The sequence below is a fragment of the Trachemys scripta genome, chromosome 2, assembly GCF_013100865.1.
Source record: "Trachemys scripta elegans isolate TJP31775 chromosome 2, CAS_Tse_1.0, whole genome shotgun sequence".
NCBI lineage: Eukaryota > Metazoa > Chordata > Testudines > Emydidae > Trachemys > Trachemys scripta.
In genome coordinates, this window is record NC_048299.1 from 45,391,041 (window position 1) to 45,406,951 (window position 15,911).

The window sequence follows — 15,911 nt, forward strand, 5'->3', positions numbered from 1 at the left end:
AACAGAACCGCCGGTGTCCCCGCTTCTGCTTCGGGGGGGGGAGGGACGGTTGGGCATGGGCACCATCTCCAATGCCTTCCTCCTATCCTGGTCAGGCCAGCTTCTTTATGCCTTCCCCCCAATCCCGTTGATCGGCAAGGTCTTGGAGAAGATAAAAACAGACAGGGTCTGGGTCCTCCTGATCGCCCTGGCATGGCCCAGCAACATTGGTATGGGACTCTCACGAGCCTGGTAGTCACTCCACCGTGGCCGTTGCTGTCCCATCCTGGATCTGCTCTCCCAGGACCAGGGCCTCCTCCTCCACCCCAACCTAGCGGCACTCCACCTCACAGCATGGTTGCTCAATGGTTAGGCTGGGAGGAGAGGACGTGCTTGGAAGGGGTTCAGCACGTCCTCCTGGAAAGCAGATGGCCCTCCACACGTTGGGCCTACCTGGCGAAGGATCTCGGTTTTCCCAGTGGGCAGTTGATCAGGGCATTTCACCTGTGGCTGCTCCAATCCAACTCATTTTAGACTACCTCCTTCACCTTTTAGACTTGAAATTAGACGAAGATTTCTAACCATCAAAGGAGTGAAGTTCTGGAACAGCCTTCCAAGGGGAGCAGTGGGGACAAAAGACATATCTGGCTTCAAAACTAAGCTTGATAAGTTTATGGAGAGGATGGTATGAAGGGATAGCCTAATTTTGGCAATTAATTGATCTTTGACTATTAGCAGTAAATATGCCCAATGGCCTGTGATGGGATGTTATATGGGGTGGAATCTGAGTTACTACAGAGAATTCTTTCCTGTCTGGCTGGTGAGTCTTGCCCACATGCTCAGGGTTTAGCTGATTGGGGGTCGGGAAGGAATTTTCCTCCAAGGCAGACTGGCAGAGGCCCTGGGGGTTTTTCGCCTTCCTCTGCAGCGTGGGGCACGGGTCACTTGCTGGAGGATTCTCTGCACCTTGAAGTCTTTAAACCATGATTTGAGGACTTCAATGGCCCAGACGTAGGTTAGGGAGTGAGTGGGTAAGATTCTGTGGCCTGTGTTGTGCAGGAGGTCAGACTAGACGATCATAATGGTCCCTTCTGACCTTAAAGTCTGTGACTCTATGACCTTAGACCCCAAGGCCTAGTGCCCTCGTCTGTCAAGGTGCACTTGGCGGCCATATCAGCTTTCCACCCACCGGTGCAGGGACACACGGTATTCTCCCATGCTATGACTGGCCGATTCCTTAAGGAATTGGATCATCTCTTCCCATATATTAGGCCCCCGGTCCCACAGTGGGACCTGAACTTGGTGCTGGCCTGGTTGATGGGTTCCCCATTTGAGCTGCTGGCTACATGCTCCTGGTCGCACCTCTCATGGAAGGTAGCCTTCCTGGTGGCGATCCCGTCAGCTAGGCGGGTCTCGGAGCTCAGGGCCCTGACCTCCGAACCCCCGTATATGGTGTTCCATAAAGATAAGGTCCAGCTCCGACCACATCCTTCGTTCCTCCCCAAGGTGGTCTCCACCTATCACGTGGGTCAGGACACCTTCCTACCGGTGCTCTGTCCCAAATTCCATGCGACTAGTGGGGAGTGCCGCCTCCACATGCTGGATGTGAGACGGGCTCTGGCCTTTTATCTGGAACATACAAAGCTGTTCCGGAAGTCCCCGCAGCTGTTCATCGCCTCAGCCGAACGCATGAGGGGTTGGCTGATGTCCGCTCAGCGGCTCTCCAATTGGATCACCTTGTTTATTCGTACCTGTTACGACCTGGCGGGAGTTCCCCACCTTCCCCCCGCTGATCCTGAGGGCACACTCAACTAGGGCGCAAGCCTCGTTGACTGCCTTTTTAGCCCATATCTCCATTCACGACATTTGCAGGGCTGCCACATGGTCTTCGGTTCACACGTTCACCTCGCATTATGCGATCGTCTCCCAAACCAGGGAGGACGTCGGGTTCAGCAGGGCCGTACTCTGTCCCGAGAGTCTGTGAACGCCTACTCACCTCCAACAGACATAGCTTGGAATCACCTATTGTGGAATGCACATGAGCAATCACTCGAAGAAGAAAAGACAGTTACCTTTTCCATAACTAGTGTTCTTCGAGATGTGTTGCTGATGTCCATTCCACATCCTGCCCTTCTTACCCTCTGTCGGAGTTGTCTGGCAAGAAGGAACTGAGGGTGGGGGGAGCACGCCATAGAGGCGTCACTCCAGGGGTTGCTAGGGGTGCTCCCCTATGGGTACTGCTAGGGGACTTCCGGCATCGGTGCACGTGGCAAGCATGCACACCTATTGTGGAATGGACATGAGCAACACATCTCGAAGAACACCAGTTACAGAAAAGGTAACTGTCTTTTTTATTTTAAAGTTGGGCAGATGCTTAAATCCTTTCCTATGTTGGGGTCATTAGCTGTTATTTCTATTCTGTTGCCTTCATATTTTTGGGTACCACACACACACACATTATTATTTAGTTTCTTGATGATAGCTTTAAAAATATTTTGAATTTAGAAGGAATCCCCTCCAGATTATAATTTTAAAGTTGACCAGTTTTGGATTTGTAGAGGTGAATGATAGTAATAATTTGGTAAAGTCTAAATTGAGGATTATAATAATTATTTTTTTGCTCTCTTTTAGTAATGTGGATCTTCTTCTTTTAAAATATAATTGTTGAATGGCTTTATTTGTGCCAATTATCTTTCACAAGGTCATGGAACAGATGTCTGCACTTAAAATGACCTTTTTCCAATTAAACCTGTCTTTCCATGGAAAATGTTTTCTTGGCCTGTTTCTCAGAGGCCTCCTGGTGACAGTTCAAAAGGGTACACAGATGTCTTTAATCACTGGGCCTAATCCTGAAGTCCATTACTCAGATAGCTGTCTTTGAAGCATTTACATTCAATATAGATGCATGTACAGAGATGCCATTTTGTACTTTTGGCTAGACAGGCAAATATAGAATCGTAGGCACAGATTAACCCCCTGCTGCCAATCTGCCTGTAAAAAAGGATCTTCCACACGTGCATCTTGCCTTTCTCACATAGAGGAGGACCTCCACAGAATCACATTGTATTCCTGAAAAAAGAACAGGAGTACTTGTGGCACCTTAGAGACTAACAAATTTATTAGAGCATAAGCTTTCGTGGACTACAGCCCACTTCTTCAGATGCATATAGAATGGAACATAGTCCACGAAAGCTTATCCTCTAATAAATTTGTTAGTCTCTAAGGTGCCACAAGTACTCCTGTTCTTTTTGTGGATACAGACTAACATGGCTGCTACTCTGAAACCTGTCATTGTATTCCTGGAATCCCAAAGAGGGCTGTCTGCATAATTGGAAGGAAGCATCCAGCTGGGAAAGGAGTCTGGGGAGGTCGCTAATCGTAACCCCCCCCACCCACGTCTCCCTACCCCAGCTCCACAGATTTTCTGGAAATGGTAGCATGGGCCCATCTTGTTATTTTTTTGACAAGCTCCTATGTGCCAGAGAACTGTTTTTAAGGGGGGATCCAAGGGGAAGCCATGGCCAGGGAGTGTAGGAGTGTATGAACTCTCTGCTTCATGTGGAATCCCTTGGCTCTGCAGTTTCTGAAGGCGAAACCCACTGCTTATTTGGTAGGAAGGCAACCCCCTCTCAAAAAGCAATTTGGTTAAACTCCATGAAATAGCAACATGCAGAGTCTTCCTCTCATTAGACACTCTTCCATGAATGTATGTCAAATGTAGGGATGCTCTGGGTTATAGCTTCACTGCTTAGTCCATCTGTGATGAAGTGGGAGGTTTCTTTGTTTTCTGTGGAGTTTTAATAGTTTGCATGCGGAGGGGGTGGGACTCAGTTTCCCTGGGTGTTACTGGTTTAACGAGGTGAGGGGATAGGGAGTTTGTTTTGCAGAGGACTGGAGAGAGGACTTGGGGACCCAGCCGATGGCCGGGAGGATGGATACCCCAGCGACCGGTGACCTAGCAACCCGGAGGCCTACTGAGGAGACGCAGCCAGTTCTGGACAGTGGGCCGACAATGGGCTGCAGAGTGAGGACCCAGTGACCTAACCAGCCAGTTCCAGCCAGAGGACAAAAGCGAGGAGAGGAGGCCTCGGTTTACGACCCTGTTTACCTGGAGAGAAGACAATGGACAGAGGCGGGGCCTGGGGCCGGTGATCTCAGATGCCCAGCTGGGAAGCAAGGGGGCTCTGGGCTGGAGAGGGGGAGCAGGCAGAGCCCACCTGGATGCAGAGAGACTGGGATGTGCTGGGCTGAGGGAAGCCAGGCCTGAGGCCCTGAGAGTTTCCTGTGCTGTGTTCAACTCTCAATAAACCCTCCTGTTTTATGCTGGCTGAGAGTCACTCCGGTGTAGAGAACAGGGTGGCATCAACCCCTTCGGGGGATGGAGGCCCCAGGGGTCCAGAGCGAGTGGACTCCCTGAGGGGGCCCACGGCAGAGACAGATGTGCTAAGGCTCAGAGAGGTGCAGCTCCAGGAGGTGGAGGGGCCTGACCCCGAGAGAGAGTGGACCCCCGAGAAGGGCTGTCTCACTGCAAGGGGCAACCCCCCACGGACCGCACAGGGCCAAGAGTGGGCACGATCTGTGAGTCCGTGACACCATCACATTGCTAATGCAACATATTGATACAGCCTGGCTTCCAAGTTTAGAAAGCCAGTGCTGCACTCCAGAAGTTTTTATGAACAGTCAGGGTTATCCTGAACATTTGAGCAAGGAAAGTACTACATATTCTGTGTAATCAAAACCATAAGAAACACTTATTTATGGGTGATTTTAAATGAATTAATAGTGCCCTTGTACAATAAAAATGGTGATGGCCATCTAGGAAATTTTGTTGAGCCCTTGATACTTGTCTGAGTAGTTTTTACGTTAAATACCAGTAGCTGTAGTGCAGTGGTTCTCAAACTTTTGTACTGGTTACCTCTTTCACATAGCAAGCCTCTAAGTGCGATCCCCCTTATAAATTAAAAACACTTTCTTATATATTTAACACCATTATAAATGCTGGAGGCAAAGCGGGGTTTGGGATGGAGGCTGACAGCTCACGATCCCCTACGTAAGAACCTCGCGACCTCCTGTGGGGTCCCGACCCCCAGTTTGAGAACCCCTCCTGTAGTGTGATTAGAACAATTATAATGCATCAGCAGCTATTACAAAAATTTATAGGTTTTGTAGGATATGCCAAAGAAAAAAGCTATATTGTAGACTATTTATTTATTTAATTATTCTCCTTAGAGCAATGTTTCTCAAACTGGGGTTGCTGCTTATGTAGGGAAAGTCCCTGGTGGGCCGGTCTGGTTTGTTTACCTGCCCCATCCGCAGGTCCGGCCGATCGCGGCTCCCACTGGCCGCGGTTCACTGCTCCGGGCCAATGGGAGCTGCTGGAAGTGGCACCGGCCGAGGGACATACTGGCCGCCACTTCCAGCAGCTCCCATTGGCCTACAGTGGCGAACCGCAGCCAGTGGGAGCCGCTATCGGCCAGACATGTGGACGGGGCAGGTAAACAAACCGTCCCAACCCGCCAGGGGCTTTCCCTACACAAGCGGCGACCCCAGTTTGAGAAACACTGCCTTAGAGCAAATGTATTGCTTGTGCCAAATGCTAGAGGTAAAAGGCTCTATTGGCTACTGCCAATCCCCTGAACGATCCAGTTCTCCCAATTCACTTGTTTGATGTTTTTCTAGTGATCAATAAGTTATTAGTTAAGAATGTTAATTAGTTTTGTTTGTTGCTTTTCTATTCATGTGATTTTTTTCACTAAATTAAGTTACAGAGACTTCTTTATTATGTTGTCATAATGATAACTGGAGTGATCTTTTTTCTAATCAAGTTAGAGCCATTGAACTGAAATCTGTTAATATCAGAACTGACATGATACACGTATATGGCACCACAGAATGCAATTAAATATCCTATTAATTTATACAATATCTTTTATCTTTCAAATTCCCTTTCGTTTTAGTTGAATAGTTTAATGATATTCCTGAACTTGTGAGAGAGTTATTTTGAATTCAGTATTTTTATTGCAAGATTTCCACTCAGTATAATGTTATCCTGCTAACGATGGACAAAAATACGTTGTACAATAATAGTATAAAATGAGGCATAAGAAGTAGTAAAATGGGGGATAAGAAGTAATAAGTACAATGCTTGTAAAGGTTAAAAGTTGTGGTTTAAATATTGTTTTTAAGCTTTGAATCTCAAATTGCTACGTGGAAGCTGAGCTCACCGATGACTAACGGGAAAAGATCTTTAGTCACTAAAGGACATTTATTTTTATTTTCAGTGCCAAAATTCATTTGATTACATTTTTTGCTCTTCTAGGACCAGTATGCTTGGTACAGAATGCAGTGAGAATTTAACAAAGTTAAATAATTTAACAAAGTTAATAATTTTTCCTAGAAGCAGTATAGAGTTGCAGGACTAACTATAGATCCGTGTGCTGAGTAGAAATCCCAGAGTTTATTTTTTTAAATTTAAGAAAAACACTATTAAAATTCCCGAGTAAAAAATTATTTTCATATGAAACTTTTGGCAGTAATCTATACCACATTTTTAAAAAATGTTGGATTAAGAGTCTCCCCTCTCCCCCCAAGTTATTGGGCGCATACAAATCTGTTCAATTTATGTATTTTGGAAGTAGATATACAAAAGGAAGAGTTGTTCTGTCTAAGCAAACCTGTTTTGTCATGTTCAAAATGTGTTCTGTTGACATTATTTTGCCGTAGTAAAATCATATAGAAATGTGTGTGTTTTTGGCCAAAACAGGAAAACCTATTGTATGTTGGTAGAATTAAGTTATGCCACATACTATTTCTGATAAGATTAAAAATATTATTTAGTATTAATTAAAAATTCACCCCAATGTAAGGGAAATTTTAGTTGGACAGTCAAATATGCTGTAGTTTCAGGTGGCACTACCTGGGGATTTTCTGAAGAGGAATTTCCATGTGTTTATTTTACTTGTATGCTGAAATAATCCATAACAACAAAACCCCAAACCAAAAAAAAAAAAAAAATGCTGCCTCTTTCCTCCCATTTCTCCTTTCCTGAACACTGAGCTGCAGATGCTGTTTTTGATACAGTTTAGTACAGATTACTTTATAAAAAGGTTTGTTGTTGTTAATGTCATCTGACATTACTAGAGTTCGTTGGCTTGATCAGTTTCCTAGTGGGCACCTATCCATGTTTTTTGAAAGAATAACAATTGATATTAACTATGATATCACTCTTGCAGGCAGTCTCCACAGAGGGACAGGAGCTTGCATTGGTATGCAAACTGACCCTCCTCTCCTTTACAGAGATCATGCCTCTGGGTTTGAATTGTGACACTCTGGTGAGGCAGTATGAGGAAAATGTGTATAGCGTACTTGAGAGAAATTCTTATGCTGTCACCCTAAACAAGAGGACAGTATTGTCATTCTTCACATGCTTCTCAGCATGTTGAAAAAGGAAGTCTGATTCCCATTTAGATTCAGTGTAGATACTGAATTTCCTTGCGGTTTGCCTACTTCAGTGGCTCTCAATCTTCCCAGACTACTGTACCCCTTTCAGGAGTCTGATTTGTCCTGCATACTCCAAGTTTCACCTCACATAAAAGCTACTTGCTTACAAAACCAGACATAAAAATACAAAAGTGTCACAGCACACTATTACTGAAAAAATGCTTACTTTCTCAGTTTTACCAAATAATTATCAAATCAATTGGAATATAAATATTGTACTTACATTTCATTATATAGCGTACAGAGCAGTGTAAACAAGTCATTGTAAGAAATTTTAGTTTGTACTGACTTCGCTAGTGCTTTTTATGTAGCCTGTTGTAAAACTAGGTTAATATCTAGATGAGTTGATGTACCTCTTGGAAGACTTTTGCGTACCCCCAGGAGTATGCGTACTCCTGGTTGAGAACCACTGGCCTACTTGGTCAGGCTAAGAGGTTTGGCCTCTGTAACTGGGAGTTCCTCTAGAAATGCAAGCCCTCACATCAACATGCAGCCTTAGAGATCACTTTGAACCTTGCTGAAGGTATCGATGTTAGTCTTCTATACAGCAAATGTCGCACCGATGTAAACGAATCTACAGATTGCCACTCATTATCTTCTGCACTTTTTATGAAGAAGCGAATAATCAGCAGCAGGTTACTTGATTGTCTGTGATTGTGGTGGAATATTTCCTTTGTGAACTTGTTGAATATTTATTCCTATGCACTTTATGGGTTAGATTTTAGAATGGGTATTTTCTCTTTTGCATGCACAATTTATGCTTGCAATTCGTGCACCTGCTTTTAACAAGTGCAACTGAAGCATCCAAAATTCAATTGTGGGCACAAATCTGAGTACTTGCACCTAAGTACTAGATTCCAAGTGCAAATCAGGTAGATATGCAAGTACTTAAACTTGCAACCACATCTCGCTTACATAAATGTGCAAAAATATAAGTACACATTTTGTGAGCCAAATTGTTCATGCAAATAGGGTAACAGGCCCTTTGAAAATGTATCCCTATATTCCACTTAGTCTGTTGGATATTTGTTATTTGGAATACTTATCTAGGATAGAAGACATCAAGTATAATTTTTATTTATAATCATATAACATCGTAAATGAGCACAGCACTTTACAAAACATAGAGTAAGACCCGTTTCCTGCTCTGAGGAGCATACATTCTAAAACAGGCAACACAAATTACAAGAAGCCAAGTCTTGGGACAATACAGTGAAAACACATTATCGTAGATACAGACATTCGTAATGGGGTATGGAAAATGGTGGAAAAGAGATGCTACTAGTATCTGGAAAATGAGTCTTACTTATCCCTGACGTTAGTAGAATACACTACTGTTGATTTGTGCAGTTATATTGTTTACAGCTCCAAGATGGTGTCAGACAGGAGCGATCTGTGATTTTTGGTGAAACTGTATCACACTGTTTTCAGACATCCATTTACTTTGGTCCTGTTTCATACTTGTAGCTATAACTCAAGGTCAAAAAATGAGCAGGACAGGACAAACAGTTAAACTCTGCAAAACTGATGGAAAATGTAAATGAGTTTGATGCTGCAATCATTCCGTTGACTTCATTGACTTCTAATGCATGCAGATGGCTGCAGCACTGGACTCAGTCCCAATGGCTATAGTACACAGGCAACACTTCTAGTACATCCACTTCCTACTTTTGCTGAGCTCCATCAGAAAGAACATTAGGGTAGATTTCTTTTCATGGTTAGTAGTCACTTCCAGTAATTTTCCTGGACACTACCAAGTGAAGTCTCACAAAGAACACTATTAATAAAAAATCATACTTTGCTACAGCAAACTCAACGTTAAGGGTCTATATCTTGAGTATTTAAGCATCTGGAATGAAAATTTATAAACATAGTGGAAGACTGTCCTAGATACAACCTGGGAAGAGGGATGTGCAGTTTATTTTTGTTATTGGTAATCATGTGATTGACAATGTTCACTATGAGAGAGATTATAAATAATTGAATAAATTAAACATCCAATTTAATTGTTTCTCAGAATATGGTTTTAGGAGTGAAATAATAATTTTTGCTGCCTGATGTGAGGTATCCAGTGTTCCTTGGCCATCTGTAGAGCAGGAAGCCGGTGTGGATGGGCTGAAATTCTCTTAAGACTGTACAAAAACTAGATCTCTCAAAATGAAACCCCACAGTGTCCCTTCCTTCTCAGCCTAGCGATTTGGGAAGCAGAAGTATTTATTTCCAGATTAAGAAATAGTAGGGTTACCATATTTCAGCAAGCAAAAAAGAGGACAGGAAGAACCCCGCCCTAGCCCCGCCCCTGCCCCTCCCACTTCCCGCTCCCCTCAGAACCCCCAACCCTCCCCCTGCTCCTTGTCCCCTGACTGCCCCCTCCTGGGACCCCTGCTCCTAACTGCCCTCCAGAACCCCACCCCCTACCTAAGCCTCCCTGTTCCTTGTCCCCTAACTGCCCCCTCCTAAGACCCCCCCCAACTGCCCAGGACCCTACCCCCTACCTGTACCCTGACTGCCCAAAAGCCCCCCCCGAACTCCCGACCCCCCCCGTCTCTTGACTGCCCCCTCCAGAACCTCCCTGCCCCTTCTCCTGCCCCCTGGCCCCCTTACCCCGCCGCTCAGAACATGGTGTTGGGCTCTGTGCGGAGCTGGACACGTGGCTGCGCTCCCCAGTGCAACACACAACCCGGTCCCTGGCCCTGCACAGTGCTGCCGGAGCGGGGCGCTGGGGTGCCGGGAGGAGGAGCTGCCGAGGCCGATGCAAACGCCCCGGCAGGCCAGCCGGCTCAGAATGCGGGGGGGGGGGGAGGGGGGAGAGAGAGGAGCTCTACAGCTGCTCCAGAGTCCAGCCCGGCAAGCTGCAGGGGGAAGGGCTCTGGCTGCCAGAGCCCCAGGCGAGAGGCTGACTTTCCTGCAGCCCTCCCAGCCGCACCTCGCTCTGCCTGGGGGGGAATCCCAGACATTTTGAGTGATTTACAAATTCCCCCCCGGACACTATTTTTAACACAAAAAGGAGGACATGTCTGGGTAAATCCGGACGAATGGTAACCATAAGAAATAGTTATCACCACAGGACTTATTTATTTGGTGTGGACAAAAGACTGATAAAGGTAAACACTTGGAATAAAAAATAGTGTATATTATAATACAGCATTATCTTGGAGAGGGGTAAAATCTCCTTCACGGATTAAAAATCTGTCTTTATCCTTATTAAAAATAGTACAACTTTTTTATTCCAAAGTGTGTGTGTTTAATTTTGACGTTTTATTTATAGGGCCCTACAAAATTCACGCTCCATTCTACTCAATTTCATGGCCATAGGATTTGGAAATTAGTCATTTTCACATTTTCAGATATTTATATCTGAAATTTCATGGTGGTGTAACCATGGGGTTCCCATCCCAAAAGGAAGTCATGGGTTGGTCACAAAGCTGTTGTAGAGGGGTCGTGGGATTGTTACCCTCACTTCTGCACTGCCTTCAGAGCTGGTCTTTGAAAGCAGCAGCCCGGAGCTTCCTGCAGCTACAGGAGATTCCCAGAGGTGGAGGTGGGTCTGATCTCCCCCGTGCTGCTGGGAGCACCCCAGCCATGAGCTCCTAGCTGCTAGTCCCGGCTGGGCTGGGAAGGGACAGGACTTGCTCTTCCCCTGCACTGCTGCTCTCTAAGGGAGAGCAGACTCACTTTCGGGTACCTCATGTAGTTGCAGGGTGCTCCCAGCAGCACGGGGGGAGATCAGACCCATTTCCACCTCCGGTAACCTCCTGCAGATGCAGGAAGGTCCAGGGTAGGTACCTGGGGTGGGTCTGATCTCTCCCTGAGAGCAGCTGTTCGGGGAAGAGTAAGTCCTGTCCCTCCCCAGCTTGGAGGGCACTAGCAGCTGTAGCCAGGGCACAGTAGGAACCCCTCAGCTGGGGCACCCGCAGCCGTGCCCCTCTCCTCCCCTCCCCTCCAATAGCTAGATTTCATGGGGCAGATCTGATTTCACAGTCCGTGATACATTTTTCACAGCTGTGATTTTGATAAGGCCCTACCTATGTGTGATATTTAATGTGTTCAATCTTCAGGTGTACCTGGTGGAGGAGCAAAAGTGGCTTGTGCCCCATCCTCAATTACCCCTGCATAATTTAGAGCAGTTTGAAGGCTGCTTCAAATTATGCTGGCTAGTAAGAGACCACTCTGGGCCATTGTTTATACTGGGCATGGGCAGGGATTGCTGAAGTATTCTGCATTCTGGTCACAACCCAACCACGCATGCTACAATGTGAGTGGGTAGTGTGGAGCTGGCTATGTTGGCTCTATGCCAGTCGAGGATTTTCCAATGCTAGGAGAGTCCTCAGCTGCCCATTTAGGCTCCATGACACAAATAGGCCTGAGCATGAACTAGGAGCTGGCCCAATGTATTTCCATCTCCTTCACCCCAATCCCATTTTTGCATGTGTATCCCTTTGACTGGTTTTATTTAAGAGCTAATAGCGCTAAGCTTGTATCTGGGAGGGTAGAGGATGTGGGCATCCCATATTGGGATTTCATTAGCAGATGCGAGTCTGAATGTCCTTCTGTACATGGGATGTATACAGTACCATGGAACAGGAACAAGAGCCAGAATGCTGCAGATTAACAGGGACCGTGGGTCTAGGTCAAGTTAGGCAAGGAATTCCTTTGTGACTGGTTGGTTAGTTAAGGCATTTTGACCCCTCTCCATGGCTGTCTTCATTTGTGGCTTGGCCTTTGTCACTGCTGTTATTTGTAGTGTATGAAATCATTGTGCATAGCCAGTCCAAGTAATTTGCATCCTTCACATGAAAGTTAATCATCTGAGGTTGTTGTAAGCCTTCCTTCATAATGCCATGTAGAAACTAATTTGAATGTAGCAAAAATAGGGATGGTTTCCATTTCTCTTGGGTTCTAGGGTTTTTCTTTTCATAACAACTTCTCATGCAGTCAGTATTTATACTTTCTAAAAGAATGGATTTACATTTGTATCATGCCCTTACTTGCAATTTTAATGGACATCAGCTTTAAGCCATGGAGATTAATATACCTAGCAGAAAGCAAACTCAAGAGTTTTCAAAATGTTACTAGTGCCATTCTGCGTTAAACATATTTTTTTATTTCTTTCACAATACAGTATTTAAAGCTAAAGTAGAAAAAATTATACCTATTTAAAATTAATTTCCAAAGCATTCACAGTTTCTATAGAAACCTCTTTGATTTAAGAGCTCCTTTATTTGTTTTCCAAATGCAGATTATTGACAAGGAGATTAACCCATTTGTGGACAAATGGGAAGAAGAAGGACAGTTTCCGGCACACAAAGTATTTAAAACTCTAGGACAAGCTGGATTCCTTGGAGTTAACAAACCAACAGGTAAGAAAATCTTTACATTCATTTTAATAGATATTGACCAAAACCTGGATCTGAAATTTTGGGTAAAATTTTCAAAAGTGTCTTAAATCTTGTTTTCAGATATGTTTTAGGCAGTTGGACGTAGAGCTGGGTGAAATATTTTGGTTGAAACTTTTTTTGCTGCAAGAATGCAAATTCAGGTTGACAAACATTTTGCAAATTTGTGTCAAATTCACCAAGTTGTTTTCATTTAAGAAAAAACACCTTCAAAATGAAACAATTCAATTTTTCAAATTGAAATGAGTTTCCATTTAGAAATTTACTTCAATGTTATTAATTTTTTAAAAGTTTTAAAAAATTCAAAAACTAAACAAACATTTCTTTTGACCCTAAACTAATTTTTTTTTTCAAGTTTTCAGTTTGCTGACTATTTGGAAAAAATTCATTTCAAGTTGACCCAAAATGATTCTCCCCCCCAACCAAATTGTTCAAATGCCCAGTAAATCGAAAAATCAGTTATTCACATAGTTCTACTTGGAAAACTAAATCCCATTGATTTTCACTTTTGAAAATAGGACTCAGGCTCCTAAATCACTTAGTTCTAATAGCTGTCTGTTATAGACTGAATCTGAATACCTTGACTTTGGGAAAGTTTAGATTCAGATCTGGATATTGTATCTATGGCCTGTCCCTACTCCCTCCACTCTCCCCAAGTTGAGGTGCATTCAAATCCGGGGGTTCAGTTTTGTCTGCTATAGAGATACTAAATTGGGATTTGGGATTTTGGTTGGGATTTGTAGTGTTGTAATAAATATAGAGTAGAAACCCTTAAAAATTAATTCCAGTATTAAAAGATGTTACTCATTCTAGTGATATTCTACATACACCTCTACCTCGATATAACGCTGTCCTCGGGAGCCAAAAAATCTTACCGCGTTATAGGTGAAACTGCGTTATATCGAACTTGCTTTGATCCCCCGGGGTGCCCCCCCCCCCCCCCCCCCCAGAGCACTGCTTTACTGCGTTATATCCAAATTCGTGTTTTATTGGGTCGTGTTATATCGGGGTAGCAGTGTACTTAAAATTGGAAATACCACTGGAACTGGTAACAGAAATGTATTTTTAAATGCACCTCACTGTACATGTTGAATGAGCAGGATATACTAGGAAACATACATATCTATATTTAGTCTAACAAACTCACTATGGATTGCTAGAGAGAACTGGCTCAAAGACAGAAACCTGAAGCCAAAATGTTCAAATGTGTGTGGATAAAGCTAGGCATCAAAGTCCACATTAAGGCACTTAAATAAAAAATTACTGATTTTTAAAGGGCTGAGTACCAGCACCTCCACTAAAGTCATTAGGAGTTGAGGCTGGTTAGTATTTTTGAAAATCAAGTCTTATATTCTGTTTTGGTCCCTAAATACAGATTTAGACGCTTAACTTTGAGTATTTACATTTAAAAATGTTGGCCTTTATATGTAGTAAATGGTTTTTCCTCGTTTAGTTACAGAGTAAAATGAAACACAAACGTAGCATTTTGTATAATACATGGGGCTTATTTTCCTGTCACTCACTTCTAGGTATCCCAACTTTTAGCATAATTTAAATAATAGATGCATAATGTATCTTATATTTAAATTACACAAAATTGAGATTCAGTCATTCTGCTTCTGAGGTCACATTCAAGTGACATAAGGGATAGCATGAATCCAGGAAAGAGGCATATATTTCTAAATGCACTATGTGAACACTCTTAAAAGGGGAAACGTTTTCAAAAATTGCTAAGTTGCTGCTCTTTGACCATCAATGGAATTTGTGTACACTTATTCTCCATATACAGCATGTGTAGTGATTTTCTCTACTATTTGCTAGCTTGATTCCTGTATTCAAGCAGCAATATGAATGTTATATTGGTTTGCTCTCTGAAATTCACAGGAAGCAAATGCTTCGTGTTTTGCATTTTTGCCTGCGTGCCAATCCCATACTTTGATTTTTCCATAATAGCATCCAGAGTTGGGAATGTAACTCTGTAGATGCACTTCTGCTTATGTACAGAAACCTCTCCTCATTAACACTGCTCCTACTCCTGAGATGTACTGAGCATTTTCAGTCTTCATTAAAATGAATGCATTTTGAGGGTGCTCCATACCTCACCAAGATTGAACCCATTATGCCTACTTGTACGTATTCCTTGAGTGCGGTGATCAGACAGCAAGTGTGAAAAATCGGGAGAGGGGATGGGGGGTAATAGGTGCCTATATAAGACAAAGTCCCAAATATCGGGATTGTCCCTATAAAATCAGGACATCTGGTCACCCTATCCTTGAGTGACCTGTACAGAATTCACAGTTATTTTACCTTCACCATTTAGTGGCAAAGATAGGTGTTTCAGTTGACCACTATGTGTGTTTAAAATGCACTAATCTGAAGCTCCCAGCCCACAGAAGCCAATACAGTATATCACCATCTGGTGATATACCACCTGGTGATATACATCGCAGATACAGAGAAAATTCCAGGCTATGCCTGCATAATAATAATATTTTTAAAAAATTGTAATAAGGCCTCAAATAGCTCACAGGAATTCTATTTATTTGAAAGGAAATATAGATATTGGGATTTTATACATTCCTCTGGCCCAGATTCTCTGCTCTGCCCTTTCTTTCCTGGGTGCAGTAAAGGCCAATGTGTATGTGGGGCCAGGGGAAGAGAAAGAGAAGGTGGGCCCTCTCATTGAGTTGAGATTGAAGCCCTGGTGGAGTTCCAAGCACCTGCCCGATGGGTAACAACTCCTAAGGGAGTATCTGCTAAGGATAGCCAAATATAGCTTGCCCTGGTACCTGATACCAACCCCACCCCAATGGGATCCCCCTCCTGGGAGCTTCAAGAGGGGTGGCATGGGAACAGCTATTACACCTCTATACTTGTCAAGTATCAGAGGGGTAGCCGTGTTAGTCTGAATCTGTAAAAAGCAACAGAGGGTCCTGTGGCACCTTTGAGACTAACAGAAGTACTGGGAGCATAAGCTTTCGTGGGTAAGAACCTCACTTCTTCACTTGCATCTGAAGAAGTGAGGTTCTTACCCAC

At 43.8% G+C, this 15,911-nt stretch overlaps 1 protein-coding gene across 2 annotated transcripts in view; it reads left to right on the forward strand.

Annotated features, from left to right (window-relative positions):
* The window catches only part of LOC117872221 (probable acyl-CoA dehydrogenase 6), a 149,309-nt gene that overhangs the window by 18,900 nt on the left and 114,498 nt on the right, over positions 1-15,911 (forward strand). For both annotated transcript variants that reach the window (XM_034760457.1, XM_034760456.1), the window contains exon 2: positions 12,719-12,839. In XM_034760457.1, coding sequence (XP_034616348.1) covers positions 12,719-12,839 — 121 coding nt within the window. The remainder of the gene's footprint in view (positions 1-12,718; positions 12,840-15,911) is intronic.